Genomic DNA, 15867 nt, shown 5'->3' with positions numbered 1-15867 from the left:
TGTTGCCTTTTTCTGCAGGAGGAACTTCTTGAAAATAATTTGCAAACTTTAGCTACCGATGTGGCTCCGGTTTATAAAAAGCTTGCTCCTGAAGCTTTCCAGAACCAGGTAGGTCTGTGACATTCCACTAGTGTAGCTGTGGCTCTGAAGAGGCAGTGTAGTTTGAAAACAAGGTGAAACCCCGAAGTATGTTCATGGGTGGAAGCCACAGACCTCACAGATGTGGTGAACCCCCTTGATTGCTTACAATGGTTGCGTTGTTCGGTTAGTTTTAAAATACTGCACCTTTCCTATTTCAGCTGATGGTTAAATTAGGCCCTGAGCTGTGCATATGTAAAAGGCTTACAGATAATACTGTAAATACAATGTTTTTGTTATTTAAAGACATTTTGACTCTGGCCAAGCTGATTATCTTGCTGACATTGAGTCTTAAGTGTTGCATGTCTCATAGGAAAATACGTGCTTTCCGATCGTTTTTACTGACTGCGCTTATTCCATCACAAGTGCGGTTGTGGCTCATGGGGTTCTAAGCTGCTCACTTTCAGTCCCAAGTACCTGTAGTTTATTTTACTTTCAGGTGGAAAATGAGCACATGGGCCCCGACTGTCGGCTTGGATCCAAGGACGGTAGGCCTTTCTCTGGTGTAACAGCTTGCATAGATTTCTGTGCCCATGCCCATAAGGACACGCATAACATGCACAATGGAAGCACTGTGGTATGTACACAGGATTTTCTCCTTTGGACTGTTTACTGTTGTGATTATGGTGTGTTTTAAAATGCTGCTTGATTCAGTGGGTACATTTGCATTAAGTATTTTAAGGTATTATGACATCAACTGCATGTTCCTATTTATAAATTCCCATGTTATTTGCATATATTTATTAGCTGTCTGCAGAAGACTTAAGTTCATCTTATTCCTGAACAGATCAAGAAAGGTATGGGAGTGATCCTTCCTACAAAAGACCTTAATTCTTTTAGGGCCAGGAGAGGCCTCGGAGAGGACTGGCCGTAGGACAGATAAGCTATTCACAGTAGAGGTTTGATGTTCAAAGGCAAGTAGTATAACTCCTTGATTAGATAACTGACTTCTGTAGAGGAAGAGCTAAAAAAACCTCATTAATTTACCTCCCCCAGGCTCGGTTCTCATCAAATTCAGTTTTTCTTGCACTGTGCACTTACCAGGCTTCATGTTAGTAGAGTTACTAGTCAGAAAGTACAGAATACGATGTCATGGGGTACGTGGTGGAGTCAGGTGACTATGATGATCTTAAAGTCTCAGTATGAAAGGAAAACTCACGGATGTGTTGTTTTAGATGTGGTCATTTTACCAAATACCTTACTGGATTGCTAGTGAGGACATCAGTTGGAAATTACTCAGTTAAGTGATCTTTTTGAAATTGAGACTGTAGTTGTGAAGGCAGACAATCTCAAAAGAGAGAAGATAAAATAAAACTGACAATCTGGGGTTTTTTAGTAGAGCATTGTAATGCTATAAATAGCTAGGATAGCTTCCTGTACATCAGTGCAGGTAACATTCAAGAATATTTTCTCCAGCAAAAGATGCGTCTCTGGAAAAAAGAAATCCATCTAAAAATCTCTGCCTGCTCAGAAACAGTCTTTTTGTAAATTTGGAAGTGAAAACTGATTTATTACATTGCTGTGATTGAATAAAACCTTGCATTTACATATATACTTAACACTTAGCATTTGTATGTAAGAGCAATGAACTGATTGGAACAATTGCTTAATATTGATTGTCTGCTTGTATGTTGGGCAAATGTCTTTACATTTTTACAGCATGGAAGCAGGTCTCAGAATTCACCAGGAATGCCAGTCCTGAACAGATTAATATTTTTTTCCTAGCATTGAATGCCACTTACATGCAGATACTTTGTAAGAAAATGCTGGAAGCGTACTTTGCAAAATATTAGTAAGATGCTATGGGTAAGCTTGTGTGTGAGTAGAGTCATTTCAAAGCTCCTAAAGCATAGGAATTCAGACCTCCTAAAGATCCCAAATTTGAAAATGAGACTTCTTTTCCATGACAAACTGCAGGATATACTTTTTAATGACATTCAATCTAGGCATTCTGAAAATAATAACACTTTGTTAAGTGCTACATTGCCTCTAACTTAAAGACAAAGTGAAATGGACACTGAGCCGGCTACTCTTTCTGCCATATTAGATACCAGAAAAGTCCTGACTTATGGCCAGAAGTGGCTGGAGGGACAACTAGCCCATTTGGGTTTTTGGGAGGAATTTATTGGGGAATATTTCTATGAATGTGTATTTATCTGTAATCATCTGGTGTTACTTCAGCTTCAGATTACGCTTGCCTAGTGTTGATATTTTCTTTCTGTGGATTGTATGTGGTGTGTTTGCGAGTAATTCTAAATCTAAGCAGCATGGAAAATTACGACCTGTGTAAGGTATCTTGTTATGTAGACCAGAACTTAAAATTGTCTTTCTGTCAAGTTCTGCCAAATTTTGCAAGTCTTGCAGAACATAACCAAATCATTATCACTGCTGAAAACTATACCTTGAAATCTTCGTCAGATAGCTCACTTATACAAATAACTTGTGTACCTGATATTCTCTTTATTGAGATCTGATAGGTCTTTATTTTAATATACTTGCAACAAAGGGCTATATATAAATAGGAAATAGTTGCAAGTGTTAACACTCAATTGATGTACTTCATTTGGGGCATCTGGAAGGTGAACTGGAGTTCAGAGTTACCCAGTGACCTATATACAGCCTTCCCAGAGAGAAGATGTGGGTGTGAGTGACAGGACAGACAGAGTTTGCTGTCTGTTAGTCTGTCTCTGTAGTTACAGTGGTACATACCGGCAGCCTGAAGTAAAGAATTCTGTTATTTTGTGAACAGAGTTATAGGACATGCTGGGCTTTCTTCGATCTAGGTCGGTTTGACAATCGAAATCAGGGTTGTTAATTTTAGCTTACAACCAAATCTGGTGATAAAAATAGGAAAACTAGCGGTAAGAACACAAAAATAAATTATTACCATCCCTCTGGTCATCTCCTGCATTCCCATCTAGTCCAGAAGCTGCTTTGGCTACCTACGTAGTTCAGAATACACTATGATTTCTTACAGATCACTGGTGGTAATGATGGGGAGGAGTCATTTACATCTTAACCATGACATATTTTCTCTGTAAAATGTACTATGTGCAAGTAATGCATCTAACGGGAGTGACAGCTTTCATGTAGATGACTGTTTTCTGATCATGTGGTAATAAACAGAATGAGAAAGGTTTGCACTGCCTTACAAACCTCAAACATCTGTAACTTAATTTACTATTTTTCTCTTGTATTTTGTTTATCTGAATTGTTTCAAGGGTAGTCACAGTTTACAGGCTCTACAAAGTGTACTTGTCATCTTGCACCTTGTTAGTGTTGGTAAGATTTCTTCCCTTTCTTCTTCTTCTGACACAAAATCTTTCATTTATAAAACTTAAGTTCTTCTAGACTAAAAAGGCTAAAATAAATCCCTTTTGCGCTGGTATTTGTGAATGCTGCCAGCTCTGTCACCGCTACTTACAGCATAAGTGACACCTTTTCATTTTCTCCCTTCAGTTGTTGGTGAATCACTTTTGCCACAAGTATGAAAGGAACACTGCACAGTGCTGACAGTAAGGGAGAACCAGAATCTATTTAAATTATTTAAACCAGACATAGACATGAGTTCAGCACTTAAGAGTTTAATGATAAGCACGGAGTTCACTATATACTTAAAAGAATATATTATCTAATGAGCTGCCAACAACAATTTCCTTGCTCTGTCTCTGCCAGAATGTCAGAAGAGCATTCTTGTATTTTTCTGGGTGTGCACGTTTTGATGATCAGCTGTGTTATTTGTATGTGACTGAGAGTAAACGAGGCTGTCATTTTTGTTAGCGGTGGTGGGGGAAGTCTTGGAAACGTCTTCTGTAGATACAAGTTAGCATAGTCCATATCAACTTACAAAAATTGAGGATTACCATGGGAGATTTGATTTGCTGAACATCTTTCCTGGCTAGCAAAATCACGCCCTGAATTTAGCAGAGCTGCTTTTTCGTAGAAAAGCTGAAAATAAGAATGAATATTCCACGTTTGCTTTGCAGTAGAATGAAGACACTTGGTAATTCTACAGAGGTGTAAACTAACATGCTTATCTGAAAGAAGCAAAAGTAATTTCTGCTGATGAATTGAGTTTAAGAACATTCAAGTCAATAAACATACCATCCATTTTTACTCAGATTCTTTTGTCATCTTTTAACATCCTCCTAAGGGCCACTGATGTATGTTACAATGGCAGTGTTAGGATGCAGTGTTCCTTGTGGATGCGAAGCTAGACTGTAAACGAGCAACACGCAAATAAAAGCTTTATAGCTACTAATGGAGTCTGTGAAATGTATTTTTGTTTCTTCATTGGATTAGCTACAAAGGATCACGTTCTTCATACCTGTGTGAATCCATTTAAATGATTGACATGTGGGGTTTTACCGTGACTAGAACAAAACGGTTAATGAGGACTTCGCTAGTTCTGTAGCAGGTATATATATGGCTATTTCATCCGATGGGGCGCATTGCCTGCCCTTTTTGCTGGGGTTGAGGAAGGTGAGAGACCAGCTGCAGTTCTGTGATCATTGGTGCCACACAGTCTGTAGCATGCACTCTGGAAGAAGGGGAGGAAGAGAAATCTATGCTCCACGGGCAGCTACAATATAAAATTTATTATTGGCAGTGGAACTAAGTAGTGTCAAATCAATGATCCATCAACAAACTGTTCCTCATTTATTTAAAAAAAATGAAATCCTCTGCTCTTCCAATACCTTACTGTAGTTCTGTAGTCATAGCTCATCACGTCATTGCTATTGGTCCAGGCCTTTGCCGTAAGTGACAGAGTGTCTCTGAATGGTTAGGCTGCATTCTGCACCATGCCCACAGCTTGCTGAACAAGTACTGCACGCTAAACTGGTGCGTCAGATAATAACAATTGGGAGAAAAGATAAACCCCACAGGGCTGTAAAGGAAGGATTTTTGTTACTGTTCTTTATATTGTGAAAATACAGAAACATTAGAAGTTCACTGGAGTATGGTTGGTGTTCCCTTCCCTGACCCTCACACTTGACACGCTTACTCAGGGTAGAACGGGCCAATACACCAACACAGTTTGTCTCAGCTGTAAAGGAAAAGCAGCGTTGCTGGTGTTTGTAATGGTATGCAACGATGATGCAGCAGCACCTCGGAGTCCCAAAGGGCACCCGCTGCTTTCCATCTGCAAAGGGAAGATGAGTATAGGAAACTTGATTCTGTCTTTCAAGTTGAGAAAGGCCATTTGACTGCTTTGCTGAAACTTGAATTTAAAACATCTGTTCTTACAACATAATGGAAAAGGCTACGCCATGGCTACATGTGGAGTTCAAGAGGACAAAGGCAGATCAAAGCGTCTCAGAATAATGCATTGGGAGCTGTGTGGCTACAGATGTTTCTTTGGAGATGTGTGGAGGGAATTACATCGAGTTCATGGGTGCATTTTAAGTTTAAAAAAAAAAAGTTTTACGAATATGCAAGATTTACCATGACATCACTCAACCCAGAATAGGTCATGGTTTTGATCACCAAGCACACTGGAAACCTAAACAAACCACTTGGCCAACATTTTCTTTGGCTTTTGAGCATCCTGGATGATTTAGCTGCATGTTCTGGAAAAAGTATTGAGAGTAGCAGGACAGGCAGCTTCACTGTGTAAATGGGCTTTAACAGAGCCCATGATTTTCTAATGTTTGGGTTTAATTTTGGTTAGTTTCCAGCACAGTATTGGTGCCAATGGAAAATGTTGCTTTTAACTTCTCTTTAAGTTTCTTAATGGAATATTTTGCAGAGATTTGAATATTAGGCTGCCTTTTGAAATGGAGGTTTCCCATTTGGCGCATTACTCTAGCTGTAAATTGCTAGCTTATCTCTAGGGCCTTAATTTATAGCTGCTTTCCCCGTAACATTAACTTTGCAATTATCCACTTGCCATTGTGTCCTTCCTTTTATATTAAAATATATTAGGGGGGGAAACTGACCTTGAAACTTTACATATATTAAATTTGCTGTCATGGTATTTAGGCTACAGGTGCACTGGTCTTCAGTTTTTTAACGTAATTTTTAATATACATCAATTTCTTAATTTTATGTATTCTAACTGAGTATTTAATATACTCTGTGTGTTGGAGTTGACTATACTTTCAACGTAGTTCTGTCAGTATACTGCAGACCTCATCTTTTTTAGTTCCTCAAACCAGTTCTTTAGCTTTCGTGTTCTAAAGAGGGTGTTGGCTTTCTGATAGTGACAAATACTCATTTTTGCTTAAAATAGGTTTTCCTTCAGCCAGTACGAGCTTTGACGTTTGTCTCTGTAAGCTCTCTCCCGTGGGCCAAGCATTGTGAAAACATAGAGCTAATTTACCTTTGCCTAATTGTAAGCCAGATGAAAGATGATTAATACAACTGTAAGACTAAATCTTTTTGTGGAAAACAATAAATCTAATAAATGCCCAAGATCAGTTTTCCATGAAGGCGTCTGCTGAAATGCATGAAAATGTGAAACTGTGAATTGGGTGAGGGTCTCAGTTTTCAAAATAAGCAAGGTTGTAGATTGAATCTTCAAGATTTGGACATTTTTCAGTCTAGGGCATGGGTCCAAACACAGGTTGGACAGAATATTTTAAAAGACAAGTGAGAATCACGCAGTTTCTGATGAGAACAACTGGGAGCCGGGCCCCTCCATGCTTATTTTATTACTGCTTTTGTTTTTAATTTAGAAGGGGAGGATGTGCTGGGCTTTCTAAGAACATGAGTCATATGTAATTGTGCTCTCTGTATGTCCTACCCTCTTTCACCCTTCCTGAATAACTTGGAATCTGCTGGCAAATTTCAACCAGATTTCACTGAACTTTGTAGAAAATTAGTTGTCTTTTGAGTTTTTTTAACGTCTTGTTCCAAGTTGTGAAGTTTCACTGTGGAGTGGGGGAGACAGGTCCCACTTAGCTCCTCCGTCGAGGCGGCGGCAGCAGCAGGGTCCTCGCAGCTGCAGCCCGAGGTTAATCCACGTGCAGCTGCTGGCCCGGCAGCCAGGAGGCACGCAGCTTCAGCCGGGCCCAGCTTGCGCTGGCTGGCACCCAGTGGAGGTGGTGGCGGGGCACAAACGGGGACAGGGGTGACGGTGCTGGGGTTGGGTGTGTGGGAGTGCGGGGACGGAGAAGTCCGTAGGGAACCAGGCGTCATTCGCTGCTCATGGAACAACTTGTTGTTTTTTCTAAATCTTCCTCGTAGTCCAAAGGCTGCCCAGTAGAGGTGAGTACGCATGGAGCAAGCACATCGGTAAATGCAACTCATCAGCTTCTAATTGCCCCTTCACTTTGCCGCCTTAAGAGCCCTTTTCTCGATCCTTTCAAAATGCCACCTGAAAAGCTCTTCTCCTTTGTCTGTGCCCCTCAAACTTTCTCCTTTTGCTGCTCTGCAACTGTCAAGCTTTGCATATAGCTGTTTATGAAGCCCTCTAACCACCACCTTATTGATGTAGGATTTTTAGTTTGTGATTCTGTAATTTTATTGTTCTGGAAATAATTGTGCGATGCCTTTATGTGAAAGCTGTGCTGTAAAATAAAAAATGTTTGTTTTCCCCCCCCCAATAGTATTATTCTTCTCCCTTGGAATGTTAGGCATGGTGATGAGATTCAGGGAAATTGGATTAACTGTTTACGATAGGCATCACATTCAGCCTACACAATGATGGAATTTCCATTTAGGGAATATCATCTCATCTTTGGATGGCGCTCAGATTCCTGTATGTGTGTAGTTAGTAGCTCCCTGTGAAATAGCAGCTTGACTAAGCCATGATATTAATGCATGGCTTTCTAGCGAAGTAGTGAAAACCAGTAGCCTCTTATGAATGTAATCAGTAAAACTAGAAATGGTGTGACTGTACATGTGCTCATACGTGTAGAACTGCCGCCATCCCCTGGGAAGCACAGAATGAAACCGGCAAGCATACTGCTGGCTTTAGCACTTCTTTTAAGGTGAAGGGTTAACATTAATAATAGCTGAAACTCCAGAAGTGCTGAAAATTATAAGTACTGCAAAGATTCAGCAGTGATTTGGAAAAATTATCATAAGAAAAGCGTTGCAGTGAGTTTAAATATTTATCCACACTTCTGATGTGCCCTTATCAAACTGGATCTAACCAGCATTCGCTTCTCAGCTCCTGTATCTCACAACACACAACAAGAGAAAGTAGGTCTAGGAGAAACCAAATATTTGCTGGATCTTGTGCCTTTGTTACAGCAGGCAGTCAGAGAAGGGTGTTAATTTAAGACAGTGTGTATAAAGAGAGAGAGAGAGGGAGGGAGTTAGACCTGAGATTTGCTGAAAACGTAGCGCAGTATGAGTAACTGTTTGTGGGGGCTTTTTCGATTTGCCAGCCAAAACAGAAAACAAAACCAGTTCCATGTCACAGAAACTTCTGGTTCAATCCAAAAATAATATTTTCTTTTTTCATATTTCTTAGTCCTTAAAAATGAAGCTGAACATCAAATATATATTAAAAGGAACCCAAAAATCGGGATGCTTAGGAATTTACAGTATATTTACAGCTCAGATTATTTACAAAGGTTGGCATATATTTGTGGATAGTGTAAGTTGAGCCAAAGTTTCATTTTTCCTGTCCAAGACACGTGCCTTGATCTTATTCTTCAAGTACCAATAATTTTTCTGCATCATCATAAATCGAACAAAATACTTGTCAGATGTTTGCATTTGACAGACCTGTAGCATTGAAGCTGTAGAATATGAGAAAACAGTGAAGTCTAGGATGACTGCTTATATATTTAAATAACTCTTGTATTTTAGTTTATGTGGTTGTATTTGTAAATGTTTCTGTTCTTGCCAGGTCTGTACGTTAACGAAGGAAGATAACCGGAGAGTGGGGGTGATTCCAAGTGATGAACAGCTCCATGTGTTACCTCTCTACAAAATTTCACAAACAGACGAATTTGGCACCGAAGAGGGACTGGAAGCCAAGATAAAAGCCGGAGCCATACAGGTGCTCACAGCTTTTCCCAGAGAAGTACGAATGTTAGCTGAGCCTCTCAGAGCTACAAAGAAAAAGAAACCAGACACAAGGAGGACCCCAACTGAAAAGCAGCCATTAATAGATAAAAAATACTCAACACCAGTAAAGCTGAAAACTGAAGCCCCAGAAAATCTTGGCAACACTTTGCATTGCTTAGGTGAGTGGGGATCACTAAATTTTGCCAATCTCTTCTGACACTCTGTTGTCTCTTACCATCCGAGGGGAAGGGAAAGCTCCTTAATTCTTGGTTTTATAAAATACTTGGATATTCTGCATTTTAGGGAGTAACTAGCAAGTCATTGTAGTCTCTTGGCACAGGAAAAATACAGGTGATCGCCCAAAAGTAAGTTTTTGGTGATATGTGAGCACCAGTGAAATAAATATTTTGAGTTCTCTTATTCTAATAAATAATGGCAGTAGCATCATCTTGAAATACTGTTGTAGGAATGTTTATCTAAAAAACCAGCATGAATTTCTGTCATTTGAAAGTACAAGAACTGTTATCCACACAGATATTTCTCAGAATCTGAGTTGATGGTAATTTCCTGTCAAGGGCGTGGATACTGCTGCAAAGCAAGAGATTTGAAGAGAAAAAAAAAAAAAGAGCCAGGATTTATCAAATAAGACAGTTCTCAAATTGTTCCTTGAAATGATATTACCGGGGCCAGGTAAAAGGTATGCCATGTTGGTTCTGGTACCATAGGGTACTATGGCCAGAGCCGCCTGCTGCAGTATGGGATTGTGTAACACAGAACGGTGCTGCGACTGAGCTGGGTGGAGGAGTGTGTGTGTACCTGGGGTTGCTGTAGTACCGGGGGTCAGATTTTGGACCGGTGCTTCAGAGGATACAACTGTTCTATGGGACTTCACGGTAATGAGAAGTAGGAAAGAAGGACGAGGAGGGGAAGCCATGAACTTAAACTCTGTGATTAGAGGGGGGGGGGGAAACAGATAAAAGGAATTAAAGCATAGCCTATCTAACTTGTAGGAAGAGGGAGAAATAAGTCAACCTTCTCGAATTTTGAATGTTATTTCATGAGAGACGTCCAAATATATGTAGTAGATTTAAGATCAGTTAAATGTATTTAGAAGAACATCTGCTTTTTGGGCAGATAAACTGCAAAAGAATCCATTTGACACATTTTTGTAATTTGCACTCGGCACCCTGTTTTGTCTCGCTAGAGGAGTCAGGGCAACCAGTACACTTTGCATGTAGCAAGATGGAATAAGAGCAAGAAAAGCAGGATTATTGACACCCCTAGGAAATTAGGCATTCAGTTAATCTACGTGCAAGTTTGGGAGACACACTCCAGGCTTTGAAACAAATCTGAAAGGATTCAGGCTGAGGACGGCGTCCTACAATAGCTCTGAAGCAATGATTAATAACTTCCATTGTGCTGGGGGAAGCATTAGAGGACTCTGGTTTGGGAAGGAATTCTGAAATTGTCTGACCTCACTAGACAGTTGTTTTGAAATACTGAAATAGAGTTACGAACCGCCTACCTGTACCTGACACTGTAGTTACAAATAGGCCCAGCTTTGATATCTGAAAACCATGCCTTTAACAAATGGTGCGATATCCAGAGTTTTGCCATATGCTTTGGGGACACAGAACTTTATTCTTTGAACGTGCAAAAATAATAATATAACTGTGTAAACAAGCCAACTTACATAAGTTGTTTGGACTTGAAGTATTCTGGTAAAGTAATTTAGAAGGGCTGCTGATAAAAATAAGTCACAGAGTGAGGAAGAAATACTTTTATGAGTGAGAAAGTTGCTCAGAGATGGAAAAACAAGAATGTGAATATAAATACTTAGCTTCTATCATAAAAGTACAGCTTTTGTCATGGAAGTTTTGACAGTGGAATCCCTCAGACTAGCTGTCAACACTGTAATCCCCAAATCTGCCGGTGGCACGTGTTGCTGAGGTTGGCCATGTGAATAAGTTCAAAGAGGCTTTGCTAAATGGGCTGCAGTGGCAGAGGAAGTTCAGGTGTGCAGAGGGCAAGGTGGTGTGCTCAGCATGAGATAAGCAGAAGCATTTATGCACATCACTTACGTGCTTATTCTAGTCCTACAGGATGCTGGCCAGGTAAAGGCCTCAGCACACGGCTGCTGCCCTGCCCCTAGCCCACAGTAAAATGCAAAGATCTGTAAATTTTACGGATTTAGAATACTACAGTATTGTACTTGTACACACAGGGTTTTTTTCCAGTTACAGGGGATCATTCGTTGATGGGCTCTTTCCATTCTGCCAGCAGCAGGTACCATTTTAGTTCTGAGGAATGGAAAATTTTAGTCTAGCTGAGATTGTTAGGCTTAATATGAAAACAAAATCAAAGCGCCTGTGTGACAGAGGAGTTAAAACTGGACTATACAGTAGTCACTCCTGATGGTAAACCAGAGGAAACGATTATTTAAATCAGGGTCCCTTTATATTCATAGTGGCATTCAATTCTGGTCACACCATTTAAACATAAAACAAAAGACAAAGGATTGAAATAGTAAAAAAGCAGAAAAAAATATTAGGGGAAGAACAGAAATACTGCCTACCTAGTTTTAGGTAAGCAGGGAATAAAGTACTGCTAAAGGTATTTTAAGCAAGTCAGATACTACTATTAAATTTTAGCCTAATATAAGAACAAAAGAATACTTAGCTACGCTTCAACTGTAGAGGAGAAGGTATTGATAAATGGTGTATGCAATGTATGGTACTTGATTTCCTAATGAGGACAGGAGTTTAGGATATTGGTTTGGCTTTTTCAATATTAAAAAGAATATGGAGGATGTGCAGTTAGATGAGATGGGATAACCGTGGTGTATATACTGTCAGTCATGTTTTTGGCTGTGGGAGGCTGTTGCTCTTTGGAGTAGCCTGGGGGGATCCCGAAGGAGTCACAAGGGCGGCCGTGCCGTGCTGCCCATCACGTAGATGTAATATGTTCTCTCGAAAGAGACCTGACCGTCATTTCAGAGCCATCGTAGTGTCCCCTGGCTGGAAAGCCTGGAAGGTTTGAGAGACTCCTCTAACCTGCACGTCTTCACCACATGGAGTAAAAGTAAAAAGGGCTAAGAGAGGACTTGTCCTCTTTACTGCCTTTACCTGGCAGCAAAGATGGTGGTGAGGAGGACCTTCTGAGTGGTGAAGACAGATTAAGTCAGCTTGGTAGAGCGTGCATATGTGAAGACTTGGTTTGAATCTCGACTGTGCCAAGTCCTTTGTGGAAACACTGTGTATTAAATAGGGTGCACTTGCCATGCACCTCTTGCCAACAGCAAGCGGCACAACAGTTAATTTTTACATTAGTGCTGAAGCTGAGAGCCTTTGAAATCCTAAATTATGATGAAATACATCTTAAAGATAGACCTTGCGTCATTCCTTGTATAGTCCTGTCATTTCACCACGTTATTCTGGACAAATAAACTTTACCAATGGAAAGGTTATTTTAGTCTCCGTAAATAGCAGCAATTCGTCTTGGTCCATATGGGGTAGAGCAGGAGCTGAACTACCAACTTAGAGACAGCTTCTCAGCTGGCCACAGCAGAGCAGTGGCCACTTCACCACTTCAGCCAACAGCTCCTAGTGGAGGTGCACCAGAGTCTGTTTGAACAGGAGGTATTCCTGGGGAGCGATTCCACCTTATCTGAACCATGACTGATTTCCCTCTACCCATATATTTGCATTAACTTCTCCTAATCCCTGCTACTTGGCCCCGCAGAGCAAGGAGCTTCTGGCAAGAGATGGGGAATTTGCTGGAGCCACGGCTGTTCGGAGAGTGCTGTGCGTTGTTAAAACTTATTTTCAGAGAATGCAGCTTTCTCTGCATGGATGGATGGATCTGATGATGGACAGTGCAGTTCTCAAATGCTGTGTTTCAGATCTCCTAGAGGAAGAAGGCCTTGGTCTGGAGGGGTGTTATTAATTAAATGCTCTGAGTTTGATTTCATAGAAAAGGTTTTTGAAGAGTTGATGCGGTTTCCTTATGTCCCTCCACAGCTACAGTATTTGCATACTAACTATTGTGTCCATAATTTATCCCACTTTGCCTTTTTTGCATTCCTATTGAAAGAATGCTTTTTAATCCATCACTATTTATAAATTATTAGAAGACAGAATAGACGAAAGAATAGTTCTTCTATATTCGGTAAAGCAATTAAACTTTCTGTGTATTTATGGAACAAAGAAGCAGCACTGACAGAGACGGTCTTTTATGAGACCGTGCGAGAGCTCTCTGTGGGGTGCCAGTTTGCCAGCAAAACACATGTAAAGCAGTTTCAGGGCATGATGCAAAGCCCGTCAAAGCTGATGGAATTCTTTCCCGTTACTCCAGCGGACTCTGGATTGAACTTAACTGTGATGAGGATGAGTCATTGAGGAGTCTGTTCACAAACAAGCACAACTGCAGGGTGCCAGGACTAGAAATTGATTAGGGAGCTGACATAAATTGAACAAGTATGTTTCCACAAAGACCTGAAATAATTGATGTGCAGGAATTAGATGGAAGACAGCCAAGTCACGTGATGCAGCTTTGTAAGGATGGATTTACCTGGAGTATGCTGCCAGGTACTTTTTTTTTTTTTTAAAGAAAATTTCTGAGTAGTTACTTGCTAATGCACAAGCCATTGTAATTCAGTAACTTATTTGCTGTGATGGACAAGATCTATAAACATACTTTTTCCTCTGATAATAATATAGGGTTAAGGCAGCTGAGAATTTCAATTGTTTCACAGGCTTAATTTCGGACAGACTAAATTTCATCAGTTGTGAAAACTTTTCCATAGTGCTTCCTGCTAGCCCAGACAGTGCTGAAGGCAATCAGCCGCTGGGAAGCACTTGTGTAGAACTGGACTGTGTGAGTCGGCACTGAGTGGTTATTTCATTTTATCTGTTTATCTTACTCATCCCTCTGTGAAATACCTCTCTATTTTATATAACAGCAGTCTGACTGGAAAAACGTTAAGGCATTACTTCAGCGAGGTTGTGATGTGTGTACTTAACGGTCATAGAGATATTCCTAAAAAGCTAAAAATAACCATTTTGAAAAATCTGTAGTCATCGTGTATATCTTCCATATTAAAAGTATGAAAACATTATTAAAGAATATTATAAAAGGTCTATTTTATTAACTCAGTGAGGACAAGTACTTACACTTTGGTGTGCATTTTTTTTAGGGAACAAAACAGATGCTTTAAAACCTGGAATAAAAACGGAGACTTCCGATCACCTCTATGCCATGAAACATACTTCAAACACTACTAAAAATTGCTCTTTATTAAAACAGTATACGGCTTCCTCCCCTTTTAAGGTGGATAGTTTACATCCTTATTCATCTTTAGCACATAAGCCTGGCATAACGGCAGTGGCTAATATTCAACAAGATTTTTCAGTTCCCTACGGGTATTTTGAATGCAGTAGTAAGCAACCTCACGTGACACCTTATGTTAATTGTAAGAACTTTGATGTGTCGGTCAAAGATTATACTGGAATTTTGCTGAATGATAAGATGAATGGTGTGCCACCGATTCTTCCAGAGGTCACTGCTCCAGGCCCCCCAGCCCATAAAGACCCCCTGCCCACTATACTTGAACATCAGCCAGACAAACAGAATTGTCAGCTTCAGTTAGACAATTCTCCTTCTTCACAGATGATCAGCTCTTGTGATTTGTCAGTACCGCTAAGCTCTCCGGCAAAGGATGCAGTCGGAAACGAAGCGGACTGTTCCCATGGATGCCCAATGGAAAAGGGCAGCTCCCATCGAGAACAGATGTGTGATTTTGACTGTGTTGACGAGAAGCCGAACAGTGCACTGGGACAACCGACTGACTCTGAAGAAAAAGCTGAGGAAATGTGGTCAGACAGCGAGCACAATTTTTTGGATGATGACATTGGCGGGGTTGCTGTGGCACCTTCTCATGGTTCTATCTTAATTGAATGTGCAAGACGTGAACTCCATGCTACCACACCTATTAAAAAACCCAACCGCAATCATCCCACGAGAATTTCTTTAGTTTTCTACCAACACAAGAATTTAAATGAGCCAAAACATGGTTTAGCCATGTGGGAAGCAAAGATGGCCGAGAGAGCGAAAGAAAAAGAAAAAGAAGCAGAAAGATTAGGAACGGAGAATACCGAACTAAACTCTAGCAGCAGGAAAACAAAGCAAACGAGTGAAAACAGAGATATTTTTTATGAAGACAATGAGTTCAACCAAATCCCATCACGCAGAGCATTAACAGTAACTAAGGATAACGTAATAACAGTATCTTCTTATGCCCTTACACGAGTTGCAGGGCCTTACAACCATTGGGCATAGGTTTTAGTCTCAAATGCCTCCTCTTGGTGCAGTGTTACACAGTGTTTCTTTAAGGTGCTGTTAAAGAACAAGTCTCGTGCCGTTTACTATTTGCTCATCTCAACCATTTTAAGGCTGAGGTAAAAAAAAAGGGGGGGGATTTCTTCTTAAACTGTGACTTTAACATTTGGTGGTGCTCAAGCACATTTTAAGAAAAAAAAAAAAAAAAAAAAAAAAGTTGTATAGTTTTAATACATTCTAAAAAAGATTTTGTTTAGGTTATTAACCTTGATTGAATCATTCAGTTTATTACCTTTAGGAATTTATATTTTGGTGCTTTAAATCAAGTCTGTTTACTACAAAAATCATTTATAGGGATTTTAACAGGTTCACATTTTATGGTGTTAAATCAAGTTATACAGTAATAGCTCTACACAGCTCTTGGTGCTT

At 40.1% G+C, this 15867-nt stretch overlaps 1 protein-coding gene across 1 annotated transcript in view; it reads left to right on the top strand.

Annotated features, from left to right (window-relative positions):
- Positions 1 to 15438, top strand: part of TET1 (tet methylcytosine dioxygenase 1) — a 60824-nt gene extending 45386 nt beyond the window's left edge. The window contains 4 exon segments of the mRNA XM_009893896.1: positions 19 to 108; positions 578 to 715; positions 8942 to 9281; positions 14297 to 15438. Of these exon segments, the coding sequence (XP_009892198.1) occupies positions 19 to 108; positions 578 to 715; positions 8942 to 9281; positions 14297 to 15438 (1710 nt within the window).
- Positions 15439 to 15867: the final 429 nt, after the last annotated feature.

The sequence above is a fragment of the Charadrius vociferus genome, unplaced genomic scaffold (genome assembly GCF_000708025.1).
Source record: "Charadrius vociferus isolate BGI_N301 unplaced genomic scaffold, ASM70802v2 scaffold611, whole genome shotgun sequence".
NCBI classification, from domain to species: domain Eukaryota; kingdom Metazoa; phylum Chordata; class Aves; order Charadriiformes; family Charadriidae; genus Charadrius; species Charadrius vociferus.
Note: the sequence above shows the minus strand (reverse complement) of the source record. Positions and strands in the feature narration are given on the sequence as shown.